Source organism: Notolabrus celidotus, chromosome 20, assembly GCF_009762535.1.
Source record: "Notolabrus celidotus isolate fNotCel1 chromosome 20, fNotCel1.pri, whole genome shotgun sequence".
NCBI classification, from domain to species: Eukaryota; Metazoa; Chordata; class Actinopteri; order Labriformes; family Labridae; genus Notolabrus; species Notolabrus celidotus.
In genome coordinates this window covers 16,152,344-16,179,059 of record NC_048291.1, presented here as the reverse complement: position 1 = coordinate 16,179,059, position 26,716 = coordinate 16,152,344, and the positions used below count along the sequence as shown (strand labels likewise).

The 26,716-nt window shown below is 43.2% G+C and overlaps 1 protein-coding gene across 1 annotated transcript in view; it reads left to right on the top strand.

Moving 5' to 3' along the window:
- The window catches only part of notch3 (notch receptor 3), a 28,917-nt gene extending 2,519 nt beyond the window's left edge, over positions 1-26,398 (top strand). Inside the window, exons 3-33 of the mRNA XM_034710789.1 lie at positions 9,015-9,157; positions 9,257-9,592; positions 10,359-10,481; positions 10,560-10,793; positions 10,889-11,044; positions 11,165-11,350; positions 12,405-12,518; positions 13,564-13,677; positions 14,580-14,813; positions 15,018-15,128; positions 15,209-15,401; positions 15,558-15,703; positions 16,020-16,253; positions 16,373-16,525; positions 16,650-16,878; positions 16,998-17,199; positions 17,321-17,477; positions 17,571-17,755; positions 17,871-18,003; positions 18,112-18,369; positions 18,471-18,583; positions 18,876-19,405; positions 19,495-19,821; positions 19,913-20,061; positions 20,148-20,373; positions 21,127-21,217; positions 21,342-21,510; positions 21,636-21,940; positions 22,070-22,217; positions 22,323-22,420; positions 22,537-26,398. Coding sequence (XP_034566680.1) covers positions 9,015-9,157; positions 9,257-9,592; positions 10,359-10,481; positions 10,560-10,793; positions 10,889-11,044; positions 11,165-11,350; positions 12,405-12,518; positions 13,564-13,677; positions 14,580-14,813; positions 15,018-15,128; positions 15,209-15,401; positions 15,558-15,703; positions 16,020-16,253; positions 16,373-16,525; positions 16,650-16,878; positions 16,998-17,199; positions 17,321-17,477; positions 17,571-17,755; positions 17,871-18,003; positions 18,112-18,369; positions 18,471-18,583; positions 18,876-19,405; positions 19,495-19,821; positions 19,913-20,061; positions 20,148-20,373; positions 21,127-21,217; positions 21,342-21,510; positions 21,636-21,940; positions 22,070-22,217; positions 22,323-22,420; positions 22,537-24,024 — 7,285 coding nt within the window. The 3' untranslated portion in view covers positions 24,025-26,398. The remainder of the gene's footprint in view (positions 1-9,014; positions 9,158-9,256; positions 9,593-10,358; positions 10,482-10,559; positions 10,794-10,888; positions 11,045-11,164; positions 11,351-12,404; positions 12,519-13,563; positions 13,678-14,579; positions 14,814-15,017; positions 15,129-15,208; positions 15,402-15,557; positions 15,704-16,019; positions 16,254-16,372; positions 16,526-16,649; positions 16,879-16,997; positions 17,200-17,320; positions 17,478-17,570; positions 17,756-17,870; positions 18,004-18,111; positions 18,370-18,470; positions 18,584-18,875; positions 19,406-19,494; positions 19,822-19,912; positions 20,062-20,147; positions 20,374-21,126; positions 21,218-21,341; positions 21,511-21,635; positions 21,941-22,069; positions 22,218-22,322; positions 22,421-22,536) is intronic.
- The last annotated feature ends 318 nt before the right edge of the window (positions 26,399-26,716 follow it).

Genomic DNA, 26,716 nt, shown 5'->3' with positions numbered 1-26,716 from the left:
AATTAACACAAACCCAAAGTATTTTGCCTAACTATTTCCAGATCTGTTGTCAACACATCAGAGTGGATGTGTCGTACTGAAAAACACCATTAATTCACCCTTTGTGCTCCTTTGTACTATGTACATGTATGTGCAAATGTGTTAGGGGTGTAGGGGTTAGGCACGTGTTATCACTAAGCTGGTTCATTGCCAAGAAAAGGAGGCAGTTAAAGTGCAAAGAGAAAGGCTTGCTAATGGAAGGTGACATCAAATGTCATACCACACAGTGTAGAAAGAGTCCCATAGCAGGGCAGAGCAGTGAAGCAGAGCGTGGCCACATGAGAGTGGTCAGATCAGTCGTAGACAGAGGTGAGTGGTGGAGCCACCCCACCCCTTCCCCTGGGAGCCTACAGAAACAAGAGATCCAAAACAGCAGAAAAGAGCCTTTCTTCTACCAGATACCTGCCTGTAATCTGGCACCACCAGAACGGGGCGTAGAGAGGGAGAGAAGAAAGGCCAAAGCAATGTGAGGCCAATACAAAGTCCAGAGACAGAGACAAAATGCAGATACAGATACATGTTTTGGCATTTGAAAGGAATTTGGGGAACCAGTATAAAACAACCATTGCTTGAAATGACCACTGTTCCACTGAAATACACACATTGTTCTGTGTAGAGAATGTTCTTCTATTCCTGCTTGTCCAACCGCAGTGTTATTTCATTTTCTCTTCTAGGACCTTCTCAAGTGACATTAAGACTGGCAGCTAGAGCAGCTACTATTGTAACTGTCCCAAATACCAATATATCCTCTATTATGTTTGCAAACACAGCTATGGTAGTACAATACAGCTTTGACATGCAAGAAATCTAAAAACTGGGATTTATAGTGGTATTTCTTACAAAATGTGTCAATTGAACACTAAACTAAACTCTGTTTAGTCGATTCTGTGAAATCAGATCAAATTGACTAATGCTAGACATGCTTATCAGCCACAAATGACCTGCCTATGGTCACAAAGATAGTTGAAACTATTTTAAAAAGATTGTTACATTCACTGTTACTTAACTAATGTTGTCAAATATTACATGTGCACTGTAATGACCACTCGATCCTGAAGAAAATCTGAGATAATTTGCAACTACAGCTTCAAACAATAGCCTTGTATGGAACGGACAATCTGATTTATACCTTAAATCCGTGTTCTGATTTGAGTAAATGTATTTCATAATAAAATGTCATATGAGTCATAATAGGTGACATTAGTTTGATGAAGATAATTTCTATTGCCATAAAAAACATCCCATAATACGGTTTTGGGTTCCATTCAAGAGACATGAATTGTCAGGTGCACTGGCTGGAGTGGCTTTACCAAATCAGTGTAAGTTGCACAAAACCTAACCAACACCATTGTGTAAAATTAACTTGCAAAAGAAGGTTAAAACACTACCAAGCATAGTTTTGAACTTGACAGTGAAGGTTGATAGTGTCACAGGGAGTGGGGCTTTCTAGGTGAGTAGTTAGAAAGTCTAGTTGGAGAGCAGTTGGCCCCTCAACTCCACCCTGAGCAGAGGTAAGCAGAGGGCTACCAAGAGAGGGCCACGGTGGCGGCGCTGGAGGAGAGATAATTAGGCAGATTGAGAGGATGTCATTCAGAGAAGATCCAGCTGGAGGGATCGGACTGGGGGTTGGGAATGGGTATGGAGGCTGGAAAGTTGGGAGGGAGTGGGGGGGGCTTCGGAGAGGACAGCTGGTGGATGTTGTGATGGTAATCCAGTGAAGTCAGATCTTGACAAAGGAGAAGCATAGGGCCAGGTGCTGCCATTGAGCAGTCAGCCGCCCCCATACTGTGAGAGACAAGCTTGTGGAGGAATGAAGCTGGTAGCTCACAGTCCTTCTAGCACATGTTGCCTCTCTCACACTGCAGCGTCAACAGGTCCACTCTTTCTCTCCCTGTTTGTCGTGTCAGCTCTGGCAGCTCATCCTCAGCCTCTAGTCTGTCAACACAGGGGCAGATCACTGAGTATGACCAAGTCCTTCCTCTGGGATCCTTTAAGCTGAACAGAAATCAAAACAGGGATTCTCTGCTGTGTAATGCCAAAGAAGGGAAACAGTGGTCTTCTTTTTTTATAAAAATGCTTTGCCCTTGACCTTGGTAGCATATAAATTGTAAATATTTTGGTACGACACTGTAGCAACTCCCAGTCTCCTATAATACACAGAAAAGGGACAATGTTGTATTTAGCAGACTGTCTAGTAACCGTGGGGGAGGTTTTTTATTTAAATAAAATTTTATCTGATTATTTAATCCCACTTTTAGAAAAAAGGAAGATAGGTAAAAGTGTTTTCAGGACACAAAGGCACATTTTCTTTTTCATTTTTTTTACTAAAAGTATGAATTAAGTTCCCCGAGTCAAACTTTTAAAATGGGAAATACAACCCCTACAAATTAAATTGACAAAAACATGTGATCATTGTTTTTTGTAGGAAAACACTTAACAAAGGAGTGGAAATATGCCAATGCACATATTTACTGACAGACCGGAGCAAAGAGACAGATTATATTGTTGGCTTAGTTCAGAGCACCTCAGGGCTAGTGTTTTCTTTGGCATCTTTATGGTGGATTAGAAAGGAATGCTTAGTAAGATTCCTCCTGTCCCTCTGGTGCTTTCAGGTTATTGTCTGCACCTCCCATCCATTCACCCTGGTAGCCCCCTCAGGAATGCCTTTAACAACACTGTCAGCCATGTCTCATTGAAAATGGGATGTCAGGAATGACTTGTTTGATTTGCAATTAGTTACTTTGCAATTTTGCGAGGCCACATACAGCCTTTATCACTCATGCCCTCCTGACAGGCAGATTGAGCCATTGCCATGCCATCGTCCAAAAAAACGGATCCATTACAAACATACTACTTTTAATAGACTCAATAGAAGAACAGTACCATATCCATGAGAGGATGAACACTATCTGACCAAGAGCTTACATGGGGGAAAGTTTGGGTTTGTTGTCTCTTCTTCTTTGTGGGTCATGAGTGGACACTGGGAGCGATGGTTCCCAGGCTCCATCACAGGAAGTGGTGCCTTCTGACCTCCCTTCTACGCACATCCTGTCTTATCGGAGAAGCTTAAGAAGCTTACTCAGTCTGCCCTTACATCCATGGTCCTCAGCTTTCCCATCTTTTTGCTCATTTTGTTTCATTCTCCACATCATATGGCTGAAATGATCTTTAAACTTCATTCATATACATGTCGTTCTCCAGCTCTGACATTGCACATAGTTAGAAAAATAACATTGGAATTGTGTATTGGTGTTTCTTTTGAGGTTTTTGTGTTTCTGAGAGAGATTAGCCTCTCTCTGATGTCTCATCCCCTGAAAGTTATTTGTTTCCCAACATGATGACATCTAAAGAGACATTAAGGCAGGCTTGTAATAACTCAGGTCTGCCAGCAAAATTTCCCTTCTATTTGGGAAGAGGAAGGGATGGGTCCATAATTAAATGATTCAGGAAAAGACATTCACTTTTCCACTAAGCACACTTTCCATAGACATCTTGCCCGTGCAGCATTTTGCTAGTGTTAACCTCTCCCTTACATGAGATTCATCTGGCATTTTTGTCACTTAAATACTTTGCTACATGGAAGCAAAACAAAATGACCACATTTTTAATTAATAAACTACTTTTTGTAGTTTTACTATATTTTCCAGTGGGTACAAATGTCTCTCACCCTTCCTTAGTGTCTCATTTAGTTATAGTTGTGGCTATGGACAGTGGTTCAGATAATAGACACAGTCTTGCGTTGTCTGCCTGAGCCCAGCTTTGAGAACATTTGCCAGTGTACCATAAATAAGCCTCATTATTTCAGGACTGTAATAGTGTAGAAAGTCTAATCCAATATGTGAAATTGTTGCTATTTAAATACATCTTTTCACTGCATGATGTTGTATAATTTTGTCCCTATTTTAATTGTGTTTTAAAAACATACCAACAAGGAATAGCAACCCAGGCTTAAGATCTAAAACATTTTGTTTGTTAAGGCCAACTTGAGACAGAACAATGGACGAAAGCCATTGTATTTGGTCTTTCATATTACACTGAGTATGGGGTCTTTTAAATGTCTGTTTCAAAGTTAAAGAGAATCTGTTTCAGTTTAGGTGGCCGGGTGGGGTTTTGTGGTGAAGTTCAGTGGAGAATGCTTTGAAAGACCTCGTCCTGAGATTCATGCAATGTGGTTATGGGCAAATGTGCTGCTATTTGAAAAACGTCAAGCAGTATTCTGCTACATTTCTGTTGAGACTTGAGGGAAATTTGATTTGTTTGTTTGATCTTATAGCACTATGCACACCCTGCTGAGTATTGATTTTTATACTATGTAATTCTTATCACATAAGTGAGAAGGATGTATTGACAGCATTCTGTGTGCTTTAGTCAGCTGTAATACTATTTTCCTCAAGAGAAAGTTAAACCTTCTTTTATTCACATGTTTAAGATTCATGCCCGGGCGTTTCTCCAATAACCCTCCTCTGAACATTTCAACACTTTTCTTGATGCGATTTTTGCAACAGATTTTGCGACTTTAAATTCCCACATGATGTGACTTAATAACTAGACTGCACACTTCTACCTGCATATGCAGGCAGATCAGTCCTCAAAAGAGTTCCAACTGTCCTTATGAAACCCTGTCCCCCAACACCCCTCTTTTTCCCAGTCTGGCTCTCCCTCACCATGGGTTACTGTTGCCAGGGTACAGCCCAGGCCTGTTCGCCCGTGTAAGCCCAGGCCTGAAAGACAAGCTGTTTGGGTCACTGCTCCCCCCCCAACACTTTCATACAAAGGAGTTCTGACTACTTTGGCTCTTTTATTTGGGCCACAAAATGCTCCCCAACCCCCAATCTGGCTCTTTGCTGAGAAAGGGAGAGCCAAGCTGAGGAGAGCAGAGCAGAGTAGAGCAGAGGAGGCTCTTGGAAGGAGGGGGATGTGGATGGGCTCCGGTTGGCAGTATGGTGTCAGTATGGACTCACATAAAGGAGTAGAGCTGATTCCTGCTTGCCTTTGGTAGGCGGAGTTGAGCACTGCTGTGAGAGGTTTCCCACAGACTCATTTTCTTTCTCATAACCCAAGGTTCAAAGAAATTCATAAACTTTTATTTACTCTTGTCATGCAACATATGACTTGAAATCCTGCCCCAAGTCAAATTGTGGAAATCCTGTTGTTGTTGCTCTTCCTTGTCATTTGTCTCTGGAGATTTCCTCCACGACAGGAGGACCCCTTTATATGTGTTACTCTGTGGGGCATGACTGTGTGTATGAACCGTGTCAGAGATTACAGCCTCTTTGTTCACAGGTGAGCCACCCTTTGACCTCTGGCAGAGTAGCTGCTATTGTGTGGGAAAGGATGAGCTCAGGTTACCCTGCTTCAGTGACCCAGAAAGCAGGAAAATTGGCATTGCATTACACAAGTACAGGTGACAGAAGCCACTTAAATCAAATGGTTTTAGGTGGAAGATTCTCATACTTGTTGCAGAAAAACCAAGGAATCACAACAGGGAATGTCTTATTTAAAATAATAAAATGATTGCATTAGGTTTTTTCAATGTACATTCACTGCTGTCTCTTCTTATTTCTCTGTGGATCTTGTCTTTCATGCATTCACACTACTATCCCTCCTCAGACGCTGAGACTGGTTGTAAGTTTCTATTTTATGTGTGTTTTGGCTTGTAGTGATTGCTGCATGTTCTTGCTTTGTTTCGATGGTGCCTTCGTGTAATGATCTTGAAAGTAAAAAGGAACAGTAAGTGCATGTGTTTGTGAACTATGACCACATGTCTTGAGTGCTGTGAAATGGCTTAAGTGTGTGAGTGCATGGGCTGGTACTGGGTTTGTTCCATAGGAGAAATAGCACAGTTGTTTGGGCTTAAAGTCTGGCAGGATAGAAGGTGCAGGACATCCAGAGGTGCACTGACAGATGTGAACAGATGCATGGTGCAGAGGCTGCAGCTGGCAGAAGTCCTCATATGTGTTGACACAAAGAGATTACCCTCTTTTGCCAACCCTCCGCTGCACTCAAAGACCTCCTCCTCATCTGCTGCACTCTCTTCCTCAGAGGTCAAAAGTCAGCACTCACTAAATATGACTCAGGGGCCCATTGCACAACAGCAGACTGCACCTGCCCTTCACATCCTTCACTAAAAAGACTGGGCCCAGTGAAGGCACAGTGCCTGCTCTTCTCCCAGAAGCAGCAGACTTCACAAGGTTGTAAAGAGCCTGATAAGGAGACTCTCAGGTACACAAAGACAAATATGCATGTCTCTCACAGTTGTGTGTTATGGATGTTGCAATTTTGCAATGAGTCAGATCAAGACAAAAGAATGTTTATTTTGGCTGCTCGGTTTGGTGTGCATTTATATGGAAGGACAAATTATTTTCCTGGCATACCTATTCACATCAGTCTTACACACCAACAGGCACATGCACAAAGAATTGCCCTTTGTTCCTATCCCTCTCAACTTTATTTGACATTCCAAATACCTAGGTCCCTTTAGTGTAACAGAAACATGCTTGGATTCACAATACTTTGTTAAACGCATTGCCACATACATATCAACAGAAGGCAACCATCATCAGAATACTACATTGTGTTTGGACTGAAGCCCTTTGGCTTACAACAACTACGCTCAGAACATAGTTGCCTAAGAAGGATTTGACTGCCAGCATGTGTGTTGTTGTTGGTGTTGTTTTCAGCTCAATAAGCAACTTTATTTCTCTGTCTTTCCAAAGCTGAGCCACATTCGTGTTCAATTTTTTAGTGGCACCCAAGATTCCAGACATAGTTAATTTGCCTCTAAATAAACCCAGCCAAGCCATGACAAATAGCCATGGGGACCAAGAGTGGGGGTTGAGGAAGGGTGATTGGTTTGGAATTTAGGCTTGCTTGTTCATCTGTGAGGTTGCTAGGGTAACAAGGAACGTGCATTCTGAGTGAGTGTAGTGTTTTCAGAGCAAGGGACGAGGGATTACAGGAAATATGACATGACCAGATATGGACCAGAACACTAGCTTCTCCTTTTCGTTGCACTCTCAACAATTCTACCTTCCAAAGACATTCTCTCCTGCAGAGCAGCCCCACCCAACTCCCTGCAGCCTGAGTGACATTATCATCACAATTAGACGGGGGACCTCTGACATCTGACCTCTCGGCGCTTGAGTGGAGGGGGGTCGTGAGAGGGATAGCAAAGCTGCCGTTTGGGGGGGGGGGGGGTTGTAGCTGTAAAAATTGTGTTGACTCTTTTTCAACATTTCTGCACCAGTGCTGATTTGATTGAGCTTTTTGATAAAGCCTTAGATTCACTGTAAAATTGAAGAAATGTGTTTTTTCGCCTTTTTATTCACACGTTTTGGGTTAAGCCTTTGTGTGGGGCTCTTTCCTTTTTGCCCTGTGGCTCCTCCATTACACTATTGTCTTTTTCAAGCTGGGAAAAGGTTGGGTGTGCACTGATCTGACATTTTCTGTTTCAGTTTTAATGCATTTGTTTTTGGTTCCAGCCAATACCCAGCCCAGACCTTATACAATTTAACACTTGAAGTATTTCTTCCTAACTGTGATGAGCTAAAGAAACTTTTTAGATCTTGTTTGTAGATTATTAGCATTTTTACTCAGTTTTGCATCTTGCTTCTCTTATCCTTAACAGAACAGTCAGCAAGAAAGCAGCCACTTTAAGGAAGATGAGGTTGATTAAGTCTATGTCTTAGATATTGGGGGACACGTTGAATAAAACAAGTGATGAAGTAAAGCCAGTATAGCTGTGATGGTCCGGTAAAAAGTAAATCAGAGACGAATACCCCGTTGTTGATCCTGCCCTGGGGTTCCTCTCCAATGAGAAAGACAGTGCCTAAAGGCGGGCCAAACCCAGTCATCACTACCCTGTCATCAGCATCAAACAGCTTGTTTGAAGCGGGGGCTTTTACCCAGTCATGAGCTCCACTGTGGGTGTAGAGTTACCAGTTTATACTGGACTCTTTGGTCAGTCAAAACTTTGTATAACTCTGATAGGTCATCTGCAGAGAGCTGTAGGAAACCATATTTATCTGTTAATCTCTACCTCTTATTAAAGGAGGTTAGGTCAATCACAAAAATATCTACCTGTTGTAGAAAAGCAGCAGAATTTCACATTCTTGCATTGAAGCATAGTATTTAGTGCAGGTCACCTGCTTTTTGTTTGTCCGCAAGACACAATACACTGTATTTATCCAAATTTAGCTCAACGTAAGCCATCATGATTGACCAAATGTTGATGGGAAAAAGTATTGTTACTGAACAGATGAGATGTACACCAAAGAAAAAGAACAGTGCCAAAAACATGTCTATATATACAAACTGTACATGTTTCATTAAGATAACCAGGGCTATACACTGTACAGTAACTGGAGAGGGATGGGGTAGTTTTCATTTCAACACCAGCTGCTTCTCCCATTTAGTTAATGCGTGCTGTGTGTAGTCCTACTTTTCTCATGTCAGCATTTGTTGGCTGTTTTTAATTTTCCAGACTGCTGGTTCTGGGTGTGTTCTTTTTCATATATGAGAACAGAAACAAGAGTTGAGGTGTGGAAAAACTGAAACATTCAAGGAATGTTAGCAGACATGGATTAAGTTTGGCTTTTTATCTGGAAATATCAGAGCATGTTCCTTGCAAATCCAGCAAGACAAATAGAAATTGCCTCCGTTCATCTTTATATCTTAAAGCTGGATTTAAGAGTGTGTGTGTGTGTGTGTGTTTCTCATTCCATAAACAGTGTATTGCATGACTAATGCTTGTGGGGTAAGTTGTGTTAAGACAAATTCAGTCCAGGGCCCAAAAGCATTTCTCAGGCCAAAGTAGGAGTAAGGCAGCAGGCCTTGCCAAGGTGTCACTGGGTCCTGATTGCAAAACCCAAAACATGCTGAGAGAATGGTATAGGTACCAGATTGCCAAAGCTCTGTGATTGTTAACTGTTTTCTCCCAACGGCATCCTTTAACATGTGTGCATGTTGTTTTGCAGATGTCGCCCCGGATTCATTGGTCCCCTTTGTCAGCAACTTGATCCCTGTCATAGATCCCCATGTCTGAACGGAGCAGCCTGCAAAAGCCAAGTGGTCAACGGTGTTCCCCAATACACCTGTGTGTGCCAGAGAGGGTTCAGAGGTACTTATTTCCCAATTGGTCTTCATTAACAGATCAGATCTGTGAAGGGATAATGGAAGTTCTTACATTAACCTAATACAATTCACTTTTAATCCCCAGGCCAAGACTGCTCCCTCATTGATGCCTGTGCCACGAGTCCATGTGCCAATGGAGCACGTTGTGCCAATTGGAATAACCACTACAACTGTTCCTGCCCACCTGGCTTCCAGGGAAAGAACTGCCGCAATGACATTGATGAGTGCCGCAAGCCTGGCGTGTGCCTTAATCGCGGCCTCTGCATTAATACTCATGGGTCCTTCCGCTGCGAGTGCCAACCTGGTTACAGTGGGCGTACATGTGAGGTGTCCACCCTCCCCTGTGCCCCGTCTCAGTGCCTTAATGGGGGCACCTGTCGACAGACTAGCGACCATTCCTATGAGTGTGCTTGCCTACCAGGTAAGATGGTTCTCTTTTAGCATAATAGAGTGTGAGCATGCACACACACACACACACACACACACACACACACACACACACACACACACACACACACACACACACACACACACACACACACAAACACGCCCACGCACATCTTTAGGGTCAAAGTGCAGAACCCGCTACTTTCCCAGGCCCTCAGCACAGTGCTTCAGGAAGACAGATCCCAGCCTGATGACGTAGCTGTAAGTGCTGTTGCTGAGATTTACTCCTCTCTCCCAGGTCAGCTTGCTGTCTGCTATTAATAGCTACTGATGGGAGATGGGATTGGTGGGAGAGTTGGAGACCCAGCCTGCCGGCACTCTGGTCCACTCTGCTCTGTTCACAACAGAAGGAATTTAGTTTATGGGCTTTCTGGTTTCCCACTGGGGAGTTGACAGGAAATATCTCTTGCCAGAGAGGAAGTCATTGAAACTGTGAGAGATTATAAAACAAGCAAACACTGTGAGGAGTGTGGACCTCTGGAGCAGGCAGGAGTCATGTCTGTTGCTGGCATCGTGTGGGAACCGTCATATGAAGATGTAAACAATCAGACACCCCTGAACCTTTTTACTGCCCACGTTGCCCTGCACCTCCCCTAGTGTGTGAAATATGACTCAAAGTTACATTTAGAAATGCTTGGAGTCTGGTACCAGAAGGACCACTAAGTGTTTAATAGACTGTCAATGTTTATGTATTACTGTCTCTGTGTATCATAACTCTGGTCTTTCTCCATCTGTTTCAGGCTTTCAGGGACACAACTGTGAGAGTAATGTAGATGACTGTCCAGGTCACAAGTGTATGAATGGAGGAATTTGTGTAGATGGAGTCAACACCTACAATTGCCAGTGTCCGCCAGAATGGACAGGTACAGCGCCCTCTGCATAGTATTTCTAAAAATGTAATGTTTTTGAACATGAGCTAATGTCTTACCTTTTCACAACAGGGCAATACTGTGCTGAAGATGTCAATGAGTGTCTCATGCAACCAAATGCCTGCCACAATGGGGGTACTTGTTTTAACACCATTGGTGGTCATACCTGTGTCTGTGTTAATGGTTGGACCGGAGATGACTGCAGTGAGAATATTGATGATTGCGCCATAGCAGTATGCTTTAATGGTGCCACCTGCCATGACCGTGTAGCATCTTTTTTCTGCGAGTGCCCTGTGGGAAAAACTGGTGAGTGGGTTTGTCAAATAAAATCTTTTGCCCCGATAGTGCTGAATGCAAATTTGATAGGACTGACATTTATATTTGTCTTGTCCTCTGTCCAGGTTTACTGTGCCACCTTGATGATGCATGTGTGAGTAACCCCTGCAATGAAGGAGCAGTGTGTGACACCAACCCCCTGAATGGGCGTGCCATTTGCACTTGTCCTGCTGGCTTTGTAGGAGGTGCCTGCAACCAGGACATGGATGAGTGTTCAATAGGTGAGTCAACTTTTTTTTTTTCTAAAGTTGTCAGGGATGCAGTCATATACTTGTATATTTTGCATTAACTTTGCATTTTGAGTATGTTCCATTCAGTGATTGCAAGTCTTCTATCTGCAGGTGCCAACCCCTGTGAGCATTTTGGGAAATGTGTGAACACAGAAGGCTCCTTCCAGTGTCAGTGCGGTCGTGGATATGCAGGCCCACGTTGTGAGATTGACATCAATGAATGCTTGTCCATGCCCTGCCAGAATGATGCCACTTGTCTGGATCGCATCGGAGAATTCACATGCATCTGCATGCCAGGTATACAGACCCAATTACTTGTAGTTACACCTAAAAATAAGAGATTATGACTCACTTTAGCCTCATGTTATTTACACGGTACAACAACTAATAGAACATTTTAAAACCTAAGTATGTGAACTTGAACTTCTAATTTTTATCTTCAGTGCTGCCATACTTACTGCCAGTGTAGACTGTTATGTAATATATTCCCCATTGATGTTGGGGCATTGAAGGAGCTGTTCCTCTCTTGGTGCGCTGTCTAACCAGACAGGGTATTACTTTAGACTAAGTGATGGTTTGGACACTCAGTGACAAAAACACAGTGAAACTCTCACACACAGTCCTACATGCATCCTGGGGTTTGGGGAACTATACAAATTAGAGCTGGGAGTAGGGTCTATAGGACTGGAAGTGAGAGAGGGCCAGCAGTTAGGAGGAGGAGTGTGCAGTGAATACTAATGAGTAGAAGAGTGGTGGGAATGGAGCAGAACAATAGGGCCCCTCTGTGCTCCACTTTGCACCCCTCATACACACAGAGAGGGAAAGAGGCCTTTTCCCAGAGCCTCTCCCCCCTCCCCCTTCATTTCCAGAGACAAGCTCTTCCTCTTTACCCTCCTCATCATCAGCCAGACTGGCAAAGCTTGTGTGGAGCTACTGGTTATTTCTGAATCCATGATATACTCTCCCCAGGGGCAGCACTCTGATCCACACTCTGTTTCACTTAAGTGAAGGAGCCCTACATCGTTTACTAACACAAAATGTATAAATTGGTGAATGGGACCCTGACACAGGGAGGGGTGATGCTCCATGGACAGTAGGGTGTGGTGATTTTAGGTCAGTAGAGTAGGACCACTAGGGATGCTCTTTTGATTCCATCCTGTAGTTCAGCAAAGACCAGTGTCCCATGAGAGAAAACTTTCCCACAGTTCCTCAGCCTCTTTTCACTGAGTTTGAAAAATTGCATGGACTCCATGTTAGTCTTGAACTGTCATATCCACCCATTAAAACTTTAAAGTGTGTATATTAAGCTGCATAATCATGTGTGAATTGAGTTTGAACCTTTTACTTCCAGGCTACATGGGGACTTATTGTGAGGTTGACGTTGATGACTGCGAGAGCAACCCATGTGTTAATGATGGCATCTGTAGGGACATGGTCAATGGATTCACATGCACCTGTCAGCCAGGTGAGACTTTCTTTGACCTTTTTATTCAATATGTTTATTTCAATCCTATGTTAACAACTCCAGCGTGATGTCAGCAGCAGTGTTAACAGAAAGCAAAGTTTAAATGTCTCAGCATCCAGACAAGGGAGGGTCAAACTTGCTAAGTCTGCCTGCGAATATGTAGATATACCACTCATATAAAAGACAAGCCCGAAAGGCTGCCTATTCTCCACTCTTGCCAGAACAAAGACACTATTGTGACCCTCTACCCCCTCCTCTATGGAATGTGGAAGGGACAGGAGTCTCCCTCATCCTTCCCTGGTGGTGGTGGGGAACAGCAGTCCTGCTAATGAGATTCTTTTCCAGGTCCGCAATTTACATCTGGGACAGACGTGTCCCCCCAAACCCCCCCCCCCCCCCCCCCCCCCACCCCCACCCCCCATCTCGCTATTGAGTTGGTGGAGCTGATGCAGGAAGGGGTGGGGGGCTCCCTTAAAGAGAAACAAAACAATCCCTCCGTCTCCTCTACCCTCCCCTGTTTGCAGCCCAAGCACCAACACACAGACTATCTTGACACTGTTAATCAACTAAGCAGTGTGCTACCAATGCACCAATTCACCCCGTCTGGGCAGTGTGCCCATGTATTTCAAGCCTGCTCAGCTTCTTAAGCTTTCAAGTTAGAAATCTTATGTCTATCAAAATCTGTGATAATAATAATAATAATAATAATAATAATAATAATAATAATAATAATAATAATAATAATTTCATTTCTTATGTTTATAAATTCATCATCACTCATTGTATGAATCCCTCTTTGAAAATGTTTTAAGCTCACTGGTTCCACATTGAATTTTGCTGTGGTCATCTCAGCATTGGCTCAAGTGCACAGATGACAAATCCTTAACCAGTCCAGATTCCCTCAAACCCATCTTTAGCCCAACATCACTAACCTACCCAAGACCTCTGCCCTTCTTAGAAGGGACAGAACTGCCCTCTGACCTAAGTGTGGACCCTTCCACTGGACTTCGTTCTGACCCATCACCTCTGTGTTTGTATGTCCCAGGGTTTACTGGCACCATGTGTCAGATCGACATAGATGAGTGCGCTAGCACGCCCTGCCAGAATGGAGCAAAGTGCTACGACCGCCCAAATGGGTTCGAGTGCCGCTGTGCTGAAGGTAAGGGCTACTTTACCAAATAGTTGTCAGTCGATAGTTCTTAGAAAGCACAGAGTTTGCAATGCCTTGTCACTTATTGGGTTGTGTTGGTCTTTGTTAAGTGTTGAGTGTTTTGAGGGGTCAGCTATTTCTCTGGATGTCTGCTGGCCAAGCAGACTGACTTGAGGCCCCTAATCCCACTCTTTTCCACATTGGCTCTCAGGATCATAGGGTCACTGAGGACCAGCAGTTACCAAGGAATGAGTCTTGGTCATCACCCCGACATCTGTTCATCTTTGAAACCCCCTCAGACAAAACCACCTTATGCTGCATATTAGCTTTCATTCTTTCACACATTCAGTCATGTCCATGTCCAAAAACAGGCCCAGATACAGTTAGCTGTGACACACCTTTTGAAATAGACTGCATGTAATGGCTGCCTGTATGTATAAATTGATATATAAGATGTTTTTGTTGGCCTATGCCTAAGAAGGAGCCTGCTTTATTGTTTCAGTGGCCAGCTGCTTGGTATTCCCTGTGTTTGTGGGCCCCTTCTGTTGAGTGAAGTGGCCCTGTTTGACGTGGTGCAGTCTATTGTTCCCTCTGCCACTGAGAACAAAAGCAGGACTGGGGGCCTGTGTAGGGTCCTTCTTTATTGCTCTGCTCCCAACTCAGCACTGCACTACACACATATTACAAAAAACAAACTCTCTTGCCCAACACAAAAACTGTTGACATAAAAACAGCAAAAATCAGAACTCTAATTCATTAGAGAATTTATAAACAAAAACATGTTTAAGCAGGAAGTCTACAAAAATCAATAAATGTTTTGGAACGAGGCATTGGAATGGAAACAAAGAATACATACGAAAAAGATAAATGCTTTGACACCAGTCTTTGTGTATATCTGTTTCCCTTTTTAGGGTATGAAGGGACTCTTTGTGAGAGTAATATCAACAACTGCCAGCCCGACCCATGCCACCATGGTACTTGTGTAGACGGTATTGCCAGTTACACCTGTAACTGTGATGCTGGCTATACAGGCTATCGCTGTGAGAACCAGCTCAATGAGTGCCACAGCAACCCTTGTCAGAATGGAGGAAAGTGTGTGGACTTGGTGAACAAGTACATCTGTCAGTGCCAACATGGAACCTCAGGTAAAAGGAAAAAACTCATCAACCCATTGTTGGACCTCTTTCACTTACATTTTTGGATTGAAAATGGAAAAGATTTAAGCAAAACAATATTTGTTGCTAATTTTACTAAAACTGTTAGCTTATTCATGTTCTCTGCTCACACTGAAAACTAAATTGCTGTAAAAAATGAACCAAAAGTAATATCAAAACCGTTTTTGTCAACAGGCACAAATTGTGAGATAAACTATGATGATTGTGCCAGTAACCCATGTGACTACGGCATCTGCAAAGATGGCATCAACCGCTATGACTGTGTTTGCAAACCTGGCTTCACTGGTAAGGCCCTCTGAAAATTAAACTACAGATAAAAAACTTCCTGAAGAACACATTTTAATTATGTCTTCTCTGTCCTGCAGGTCCCAAATGTAATGTGGAAATAGATGAGTGTGCATCTAGCCCCTGTAGAAATGGGGGTACATGTGTGGATGAGGAGAATGGATTTCATTGCCAGTGTCCTGAAGGGTTTAAGCCACCTTACTGCTACTCTCAGGTGGACGAGTGTGGCAGCAGCCCTTGCGTCCATGGCTCATGCAGGGATGACATCAACGGGTATGTACTATAAAAGCTTTAGATTGAAGTGAATCACATGGCAACATGGTTTTAAGGCAAACTTGGACTGATCTCTTTCAAATTTTGTTGCTTGTCCTGCAGATTTGTACATTTATATTAGTCTCTGAAGTATTGACTGAACTTGTGTATTTGCAGTTACCGCTGTGACTGCGAGCCTGGATGGGTGGGGAAGAACTGTGACCTTGATAGAAATGACTGTTTGCCAAGTCCCTGCCAGAATGCTGGCACATGCATTGACCAGCTCAATGGCTTCACCTGCAAGTGTCGACAAGGTTTTAGAGGTAAGGGGATGCACAAAAACAAAGTGACTTCAGCAACTCAAAGTGATACCAGCCACTAAAATCTGTTTTAGGAAATCTGGAAATTAACATGTACTGCCTTGCATGCATTGTGATTATGCATAACAACATTGTTTATTCTAAAACATTCACACCATTGTCTTCATCCTTTCTATCTCCTGGTTGACAATCATCCATCTCCCCCTAGTGGTCCATAAAAATGAATAGATACATTTACTTGGTCGAACCAAGTCTTCCACTTGGCAACTTAATTCCTTTTTGTAATGATACATTATTTACCTCTCTGTCCCTTCAACAGGTAACCTCTGCCAGGTGAACATCAACGAGTGTGCATCAAGTCCCTGTCTGAACAAGGGCACCTGTGTGGATGGTGTGGCAAGTTTCACGTGTATCTGTGAACTTCCTTACAGTGGACCTACTTGTGCTGAGGTCCTCACTCCATGCTCTCCTAACCCCTGTGCCAATCATGCTTTCTGCACACACACACCGGACTACTTGGGCTATCAGTGTAACTGCCAGCAAGGGTGGCAAGGTTAGAAAATGTTTTACTTAGCATCTCAGTGCTTGCTCAACTATTGCAAGACAATTGAATGCATACATTCTTATAATCTGGAATGAAATCTTATTATATTCTTCTTTTACCTTCTCCAGGTCAACTGTGTAACATAGATGTGAATGAATGCATCTCAAACCCCTGCAAAAACCGTGGGACATGCACTAACACACTTGGAGGCTTTGTGTGCTCCTGTAGAGCTGGATACACCGGGCTAACCTGTGAAACAGACATCAATGACTGTGCCCCTAGTAAGTGGCCATGTAACCTTCACCTGCTTAGATATCTTTGTCTACTTCTTACCCCATGCAATGTCACTTCTTTTGTGTATTTACTGTACTTGACCAAAGTTGTCTTCTCTTTTTGTGTCTTCAGATCCATGCCTAAGTGGAGGTTCCTGCACAGATGGCGTGAACTCCTTCCATTGTAGCTGCCTTGCAGGCTTCACTGGGCCCCGGTGTGCCTTAGAGATCAATGAATGCCAGAGTTCCCCCTGCAAAAATGGAGGAACATGCACGGACTATGTCAATTCATACACCTGCACCTGTAGGCCTGGCTTTACTGGTATACACTGTGAAACCAACATCCCCGACTGCACTGAAAGGTGAGTTTTTGTATGGAAATATATCATGTTGTACTTTGTAAAACAGTTCTTAAATACATTGAATAATGACTGATGAATTTTTTGAAATCTAAATCTACTGTATACTTTTATTTCCACAGTTCTTGCTTTAACGGAGGGAGCTGCACAGATAAAATCAACGGGTATTCCTGTGCTTGTCGCTCAGGCTTCACTGGCTCCCACTGTCAGTATGAAGTCAATGAGTGTGACTCTCAGCCCTGCCTCAATGGAGGCTTATGTCAAGATGCTCTAGAGTCTTTCCGTTGCTCATGTCCAAAGGGCTACACAGGCAACCGCTGTCAGGTACACACAACTTCCCAAACACTCCAAAAACTTGTGTTTAAGTCATGACCATACATACCCTTTTTTATCTTTAATAAATAAATAAATAATGGAAATGTTCCATCTCCCTCTTGTGTACCAGACACCGGTAGACTGGTGCAGACGTTCATCTCCATGCCAAAATGGAGGACGCTGTCGCCAGAAGGATTCTTCCTTCATTTGTGACTGCTCCAACGGCTGGTCTGGACGTTACTGTGACATCCCAAGGGTATCTTGTGAGACAGCTGCCCGCCAAAGAGGTATTTTTATGTTTCTAAATGATGACCCTTGACCTTTCACTCTTTGTTTGTATCTTGCATTATCAAAGGTGTCTCCCTAATCTGATTTAACAGGGATCCAGACAGATGAGCTTTGCCACCATGGTGGTCACTGTGTCAACACAGGGAATGCCCACTATTGTAAATGTCCTGCCGACTACGCTGGAAGCTATTGTGAAAGCCAAGTGGACCACTGTGAAGACAAACCCTGTCGCAATGGCGCCACCTGCAGGGGATATGTTGGAGGTTACCAGTGTGATGTAAGTCCTTGGTCTGGTGATATTGTGTGCTTCTGTATGAAATGTCAGTAGAGTCATTGTGCATATGGTTCATGAATGTTGAGATAATGTAACTGTAATGTTTATACCATAACAGTGTATGCCAGGCTTCACTGGGCAGAACTGCGAGATTGAGATCAATGAATGCCAGTCTCATCCTTGCCAAAATGGAGGTACTTGCATTGATCTGGTGGGACATTACATCTGCTCCTGCCCCCCTGGCACATTAGGTATGCAAGCACTTATAAAACAAATCAATCTTTATAAAATAACAAACTTAACTGTATGTGACTCAACAATATTAAATCAACTTGTATTTAATAATTTTCCCTTTAAAGGAGTTCTCTGTGAGATCAATGAAGATGACTGTGCTCCACCCATGAGGCTGCGCAGTGCTCCTCCTAAGTGCATGAATAACGGCACCTGTGTGGACAGAGTGGGTGGATATCGCTGCAATTGTCCCCCTGGATTCACAGGGGAGAGATGTGAGGGAGACATAAATGAGTGTCTCTCTAATCCCTGCAGTCCCTCCAACAGTCTGGACTGCATTCAGTTGCCAAATGACTACCAATGTGTCTGCAAGCCTGGCTTCACAGGTTAGGCAACTTGGACAACTCTTCCTTTGACCTCTCAATGTTCAAGAATATTATCTTCAAATTGTAGGACCTTACACTCAAAATGTGATTTTTCTTTTCAGGTCGGAGGTGTCAGAGCAGATACAGTGTGTGTGAGTCTCAACCATGTCAGAATGGAGGAGCCTGCTCTGTATCCAGCAGCTCTTCACTTGGATACATTTGCACCTGTCAGCTTGTGAGTACAAATTCACATTGGAGATTTACAAACTTTAATTTTGTTTTCTGTTTTGTGCATTACAGTTTTTTTATGTTGCTGTTTGAAAAGTTCAATATGGTGGTCAGCAGTAGCTCAATCCATAGGGACTTGGGTTAGGAACTGTCTAGTGCATGTTCACAGGGTCCTGTCTAAATGTATTTCAGCTTATATGTGTGTGTAACATGTTTCAACAGAGTTAAAATATTGAATTTCCCCTTGGGGATTTATAAAGTGTATAAAAATTAATTGCATTGACTGTGTTTTTCTTCAGGGTTTTACTGGGCCAAATTGTGAAAGAAGCATGTCCTGTCGAGAGCTGTCCTGTTACAACGGAGGCAGCTGTGCACTTACCACAAGAGGGGCGCGTTGCACTTGCATGCCAGGTTATGGCGGGCCTCAGTGTCAGCATCGCACTAATGAAGGCTGCTCCTCTCTGCCTTGCCAGAACGGAGGGTTGTGCACTGAGGAGACCAGCTTCCCGTTCTTCCACTGCCAGTGTGCCAGGGGTTATTCAGGGAAACGGTGTGAGAAGAGCACTGAACTCCCTGAGTTCTCAACTCCCTTGTGCCCTCTAGCAGACTGTAATAGCAAAGCCAATGATGGTGTTTGTGACAAGGAGTGCAACATATTCGCTTGTCGCTGGGATGGTGGTGACTGTTCTCTAGCAGTTAACCCTTGGGCTCGTTGTGCAGACCCTCGCTGTTGGCGAGTCTTCAACAACAGCCAGTGTGATGAATCTTGCAACAATGCTGACTGTCTCTATGACAACTTTGACTGCAAAAACAAGGAAAAAGTCTGCAAGTGAGTGTCCTTTAAACTGCCTTTACATTTTCTATACACAAAAAATCCAAGAAACCTGAAACTAATCTATCTGTTCGTGTCATTTTCAGTCCAATATATGAAACCTACTGTATCGATCACTATGCTGATGGACGATGTGACCAGGGCTGTAACTCAGAGGAGTGTGGCTGGGATGGCTTGGATTGTGCAAAGAATGTTCCAGAAGACCTTGCTGATGGTTCTTTGGTTTTGGTAGTCCTACTGCCTCCAGAGGAACTTCTCCGCACAAGCACAGCTTTTCTGCAAAAGTTAAGCGCTATCCTACACACATCATTGCGCTTCCGTCTGGACCGCAATGGAGAAGCCATGATTCGCCCATATACCCGCAGAGAGGCACGCCTCAAGCGTGAGCTGCAGCTGAACCAGGAGGTCATAGGGTCAGTCAAGTATAAAGCAAACATACGAGCCAAAGTGTTTCCTGTAGATTGCAAATCACACTAAACACCTGCCTTTTTGCTCTTCCTGTAGCTCCATAGTGTACCTGGAAATAGACAACCGTCTGTGCTCTCAGGGCCATGAGGACTGTTTCCCTACAGCAGACAGTGCTGCAGACTACCTGGGAGCTTTGTCAGCTGTTGATATGCTCCGCTTCCCCTACCCCCTCAAAGAAGCCTGGAGTGAGTAGGAATACATGAAGCGCAAAACCCAAACTTTAAGAGTTGAGTCTCAAATATGCATTAATTACTTTGTCTTCTCTCCACAGCTGAAAGGACACCAAATATTATCGTCATACCTGAATGGGGCAAGCTGATGCTGGTTGGGATAGCATCTCTTTTCGTGTTGGTCATCCTTGTGATAGGAATGTTGATTGCCCGCAGAAAGAGAGAGCACAGTACCCTTTGGTTCCCTGAGGGCTTTTTCCTTAAGAAGGAGCCCAGCAGTAACAAAAACCGCAGAGAACCCGTGGGCCAGGATGCTCTAGGAATGAAGTAAGTTATGAATGTGTACTAAAGATGCAACAATACAGTCAGTATATCGCTTTCATTTTTTGATTTGGTTCAGTTATAATGGTCTGGCTAAGTTTTTTTTTTTTGTTTTTCATTCTGTAGTGTTTTAGGCACATTTAAAAGGGACAGCAAGGGCGGCAAGCTTTTTGTTTTTTTAAAGAACTGTGTCTTTTTTTACTTTTAAGCAAAAAAAAAAAAAAAGTCAGTTCCTACACATTCCTGGTGTATAGTATGTTACAAAATTAATTATCGGCCTCTCTAATTTCCAGGTAATCACTAGATTTGTCCACTTTGCCTAATGAGCGCTTGTATGACTTTCAGACAGGGGAGTTGTTTGGAGACAAGGTTCTGTGCTTTAGCCGATATGTTTTCAATACCATTGCGTGTTTTCCCATAGAGGTCATTAGTTCCTTTGGTGCAGAAAACTTTGTAACACAGATGGAGCAAGAAAGTGTTGCTTTTTGGATGAGGCTGTTACCTGCTCAGCTATCCTTCTTACATACAAATATATCACTTGGGGATGGCACTGTAGATATGTAGTCATGTTGGAAGTGTGTCCATTTGAGTGGGGGGCGCATGTAAAACACTACTGCAATTCACAAGGGTATATTGGACCGCGAATGCCATACCAAACAATTCAATATTATATTGAGATTGTGGCATCCCCAATGTACACGTTTTTTTTTTATTTAATTGAAATGTGCCAGCATGTTTAACATAATTATCTGTAAACAGACACATGACAAAAACTGTGGAGGAATCTCTGCTTGGAGACCACAGTGACCAGTGGATGGATTCAGATTGCCCAGAGGCTAAAAGGCTTAAGGTCAGTAGCACAACCTTTATACATTAACAAAAATTTTCCAGATAATTTTAGATGCAAACTTACACTTCAGTATGTTCACAAGTTCACGAAAACATAATTGAGCTCTTTGGCTTTGTGAATCCAGGTTGAGGAGCCAAGTATGCTCTCTGACAGTGAAGACGCGGTGGACAGCAGGCAGTGGACACAGCATCACCTTGCTGCTGCAGACATCCGTGTGCCTCCCACCATGGCCCTCACACCACCTCAAGGAGAGTTTGAAAGTGACTGCATGGATGTCAACGTCAGAGGCCCAGGTTGGATGGTGTTTTAATATTGGCATTGTGAATTGCAAAACTGTAGTTCTCGAATACTTTCTTTTTAAGTATGCTATATTGTGCAGTAGATTCGATTTAAACTCTGCTTTTTTATCTCCTACCAGATGGTTTTACCCCCCTTATGCTGGCATCATTTTGTGGAGGCGGCTTAGAGCCTGAAATAACAGAGGAGGAAGAAAGCGAGGAGTGTTCAGCCAACATCATATCTGACCTAATCTACCAGGGTGCATCACTTGCTGCCCAAACAGACCGCACCGGTGAGACAGCGCTTCACCTGGCCGCCCGCTATGCCCGTGCAGATGCTGCTAAAAGGCTATTGGATGCGGGGGCAGATGCCAACGCTCAGGACAACACAGGAAGAACGCCGTTACATGCTGCAGTGGCTGCTGATGCTCAGGGTGTCTTCCAGGTAAACAAACATCGACATTTTCTGTTTAATATCCATATAAGTGGTAGAAATGTGCGACTTACAACAGGTTTTAGCATGTGTTGTATTGATCAAGTATAATTAGTCAAACCCTTCTTTTCAATCCTCTAGATTTTGATTCGAAACCGGGCTACAGATCTTGACTCTCGTATGTATGATGGCTCAACCGCATTAATCCTGGCAGCACGGCTGGCAGTTGAGGGCATGGTAGAAGAACTCATCACTTGTCATGCTGATGTCAATGCAGTTGATGAATTGGGTAAGTGTGTCCACTTTTAATCTAAATGATGGTTCTGATGTTTCTTTTTGATGATAATTGAACTACACAACAAAGTGTAATCTTATTGCTTGTTGTCACTTTTAGGTAAATCTGCCTTGCACTGGGCTGCTGCCGTAAACAATGTTGAGGCCACAGTTGCATTGCTAAAGAATGGTGCAAACAAAGATATGCAAGATCTTAAGGTATGACATTCACTTTATCCACTTCACACTCTTTTGACCTCATCTTTGCATCTTTATGGATTAAAAGGAATATGTTGGCCCCTAACACAGCATGTGTCATTTGTTCTGTTTTGCAGGAGGAGACTCCTCTGTTCCTTGCAGCTCGTGAAGGCAGCTGTGAGGCTGTGAGGGTGCTTCTGGCTCACTTTGCTAACAGAGAGATCACAGACCATATGGACAGGTTGCCGAGGGATATTGCACAGGAGCGTATGCACCATGACATTGTGCAGCTTCTTGATGAGTACAACACCGTAAGAAGTCCCCAGGGCCATGGAGGGGCTGGACATCATCTAACTGGAGGACACACTCTGTCTCCTCTCATGTGCCCTCCCAGCGCCTTCTTGCCTAGTTTAAAGAACACCCCACAGGGCAAGAAAAACCGCCGACCTGGGGTTAAGGGTTCTAGTCTGGGAGGCCAACATGCCAACAGTCTGAAGGAGTCAGTCAAGGCCCGCAATAAGAAACTGACCTTGGACATGCAGAGTGCCTTACTGGAGAGCTCAGTTACACTGTCCCCAGTTGACTCACTGGACTCACCCCATGGTGGAGCTAGCAACGCTGGCTACATGACCAACCCAACTTCCCCAGTAGCAATGCCATCACCAGGGCTCTTCCACTCCTCCATGTCTGTCCCAAACACCCCAATGGTACACAGTAGCATGCTGGAAGGAAGCGGCCCCTTTGCTGTGTCTCTAGCACAGCTCAACGACCTTGGAGCTGGTGGAATGTCAATGCAGGGTCGAGTCTCCATGGCTTCAGATGTCAATCACGGTTATGTGCTGAGTTCAGGCCAGATGGGGCTCAACATGGGCCTGGTCAGTCCTGTCAGTGTGCCCTTTGACTGGCACAGCCGGATGCCCACCTCATCCCAGTGTGGTCAACAAGTTGTGAGTCTTGTGCAGAGTAGCCCTGGCATGCATCCACAGAGCCCTGCCATGCAGCAAAGCATGCTGATGCACCAGCAGCACATCTTCCGTAATGCCATGCTACAGCCAACTCCTGTTACCTCCACACCCACCATCAGCCCAGTAAAGCTGCCCTCCATTGCCGAGCAGCAGAAACAACAACAGCAGCAGCAGCAGCTTATCAACCACACCATGGCAAACCAACAGAGCATGGCTCGCATGGGCACCTCCACACCACCAACACCCCAGACCTCTCAGCCCCCACCATCCTTCTTCCAGCAGCAAATGCCTCAGCAACCTTCTCAGGCCCTGCCTCCTATTCAGCCCCAACAGGCAGTCACACCAGCAACCCAGCCCACTCAGGCACTGCCCCCTCAGCCCAGTGGCAGCGCTACAGGAACGGAGGATTATCCCACCCCTCCCTCCCAGCACAGCTACTCATCCGCACTAGATGCCACGCCTAAGCATTATCTTCATCTTCCCAGTGAGCACCCCTACTTGACCCCATCACCAGAGTCTCCTGAGCCCTGGTCCAGCCCTTCCCCTCACTGTGTCTCCGATTGGTCAGATTCCACACCCAGCCCAGCAGTTGCTGGCCCTGCCCAGACCCAAATTACTCAACTCCCAGAGGCCAATGGCAAGACACAGGTGTTTGCATAAAGATCTCAAGGCCCTGCTCGAAAAGGGACCTGGGGTAAAGAATTTGTGGACTGGCTCTTGGGCCTGTCAGGGTTTATATGTGTCAGCCTGTTTCCAAGATTTTCATTGGATTTGGATTGACTGTGTTTATCACGAGGACCGTCTGCTAGTGATTATTGCAGAGAAAAAAAGTAAAGGGAAATGTGTGTTGTCTGGAAACAGCAGACAATTTAATTAAGTAATTCTGTCACAGATGGACTTGTTTTTTATTATAAAAAAGTATATGAAGAAAACCAAGCCTTTCATTTCAAAGACTTGGGGATGTGCTCTCCTGAAAACTAACATTCAAAAGTAGATAAAAGATAAGAAGTTAAATGTTGAAGGGAATTCCTTTATTTTTTATTTATTGTTTTTATCTCTCTGACCTGCTTTTGTAGATGTTTTCACCCTGTTCCTGTATTAGCCCCCCCCCATCTAGAACGGACCACCAGCATTTTTATTTAACCAGTGTGTAAAGTTATTTCAAAGGAATTTAATTCATCATTCAGAAAAGCTGACACACAGAAAGATGAATTGTTCTCTCCCCTGACTGATATTTATAAAGGCAAACCACTGTCAAGGATGATAATCTGGTCATAGCAAATATATAAAGACATGCTCAGCAATAGTAATATGTTTTGATTTGATTGAACTGTGGTAACAGATTGGGCTCCATGTGAGTATTATGCATAAGAATGTAGATGAGTGTCTCTGAAGCACTTCAAATGACTAGCCTTGAAGGGCAAGTGTGAGTGAAAAATTCAATATAACTACAATGAATATTTATGATATGTTGGCAGCCTTTTACTTATGAGCTTTCAAAACAAATCAGCAGAGTAAAGTTGTTGGTGTAATGTTCTAATTTCAGCTCCACTGGACTGTTACCAGTTTGTACTGTCAGCACTGATACTGCCTGTTTTGAACCCGAGTTTTCATCCACTTTGAGAACTGTTTATAACAGATTATTATTTTGATTATATACAGCCTTTCACTGCCTTTTTACTTTTGTTTTCATTTTGTTTCTTATTCTACTTGTTTATACTCTGTATATTTGTGAAAACCATGGATACCTTTTTAACATCAATCCAGATGTACTAAGCTATGCTTATCAGCTGCTATTTTATATCACTCTTCCCTGCATTCCTCCATTTTGTTTGTCTTGTGTGAAGATGATTTGCCTTTCTGCAACATCCTGACAGAGCAGAAGCAGATGCACATGGGAAGAAGTTTCTTTTGTTGAGCCTGCACCGTGTCCTTCTCCGGACTAAATGGAAAAATTCTTGGACTATCTGTGGCAGTTTAGGTCTTGTTGACACTTGGACATTATCCCTGGTGGAGTAGTGGTCGCTACAAGTGTGTAGCTGCTGGACTGTGACTGCTTTTGCCCTGTCACTCCTCAGGGAGGTGTTTTATGGCATGCATTGGGCTGTTTCCCACTGCATCTACAGTAGCTTCCAGTCCAGAGGCCAAGGAGTGACATCTTAAGATGATTGTTTGAAGAGAATGAAGGAAACAACACTACTATGTAGTGTAGGACCCTTTATCCTTTTACAAACACAGCGATGACACTCTTCATTTATCCAGCTAACATCTTATGTAATGTAACTCTTCATCACCACCACTGGAGAATAAAGGATGAAGACCATCCTTTCTTCAGCTTACTGAGGACATATCAGCATAATGGAAACTGACAAAGGTTGAATTTTTAAAAGTAAGTTTTGCATTTTCATCTTGTAACATCACATACAGAAATAAGTAGGCCATTACTACTTCTTACTATTTTGCAGTGACCTAACACTGACCATGGCTGTCACAGACACAATTTGTCTGTGCAACAATTTGTTAGTTATTCATTGTTTTATCCTGTTCACTATAGATTTAGCTTTTTTTGTCAGACCTGAGAAACATGTTGTTCTCAGTCCAACTTTTTTTTTTTCAAGAAGAGCTGCGTTTGTGTTCCTTATTATTTCTCTATATAATATGTCATTCAATTTCCCTACCAGGTCGCACTAAGTGTTTTGTACATTTCAAACCTTTAACTTCTGTCTGTAAATATATTTGTTCTGGTTAGTTCTTTGCTTGGGAAGTCTTATGTTTCTTATATGATTGTTATGTACTAAAAAGGACAAAAATAAAACGTACTTCATTTAGCATTATTTGAAGCTGAGGCTGTGACTGATATTTTATTGGTCTCGTGTTGCTAGAACAGTCATAGATGTTTTCTATCATTAATAATTTCTATACTTGTTTAAAAGTAGTTCAAAATCATTGTACATAAAACCTTTTCATGGTTTTTCTTTCTACAGTAAAAAGATGTGAAATAAGTTACTTATAATAAAAACTGTAGGGAACTACATTTTTGTGTCATTGTGTCAGTCAATGATTTTTCTTATTTTAAAGGAGAATATCCATACATTTAGATAAAAGTAATAACCCTTAAATGAGCCAAAACTGCATTTACCTGAAATTAATTATTTATAATATGATTTTTATAACCCAAAACAGCTCAAAAACAAACTGTCTTTGCAACTCTCCTGTTTAACAATAAAGTTTTGATTTTTAAAATCAGTTTTTGGCAATCATGTTTGACTTTGTCATATTATCAAGAACATATTTTTCTACATTATAACATAATTTACAGCCCAAAAGTGACCTAAGTGATAAAAACTGTCAT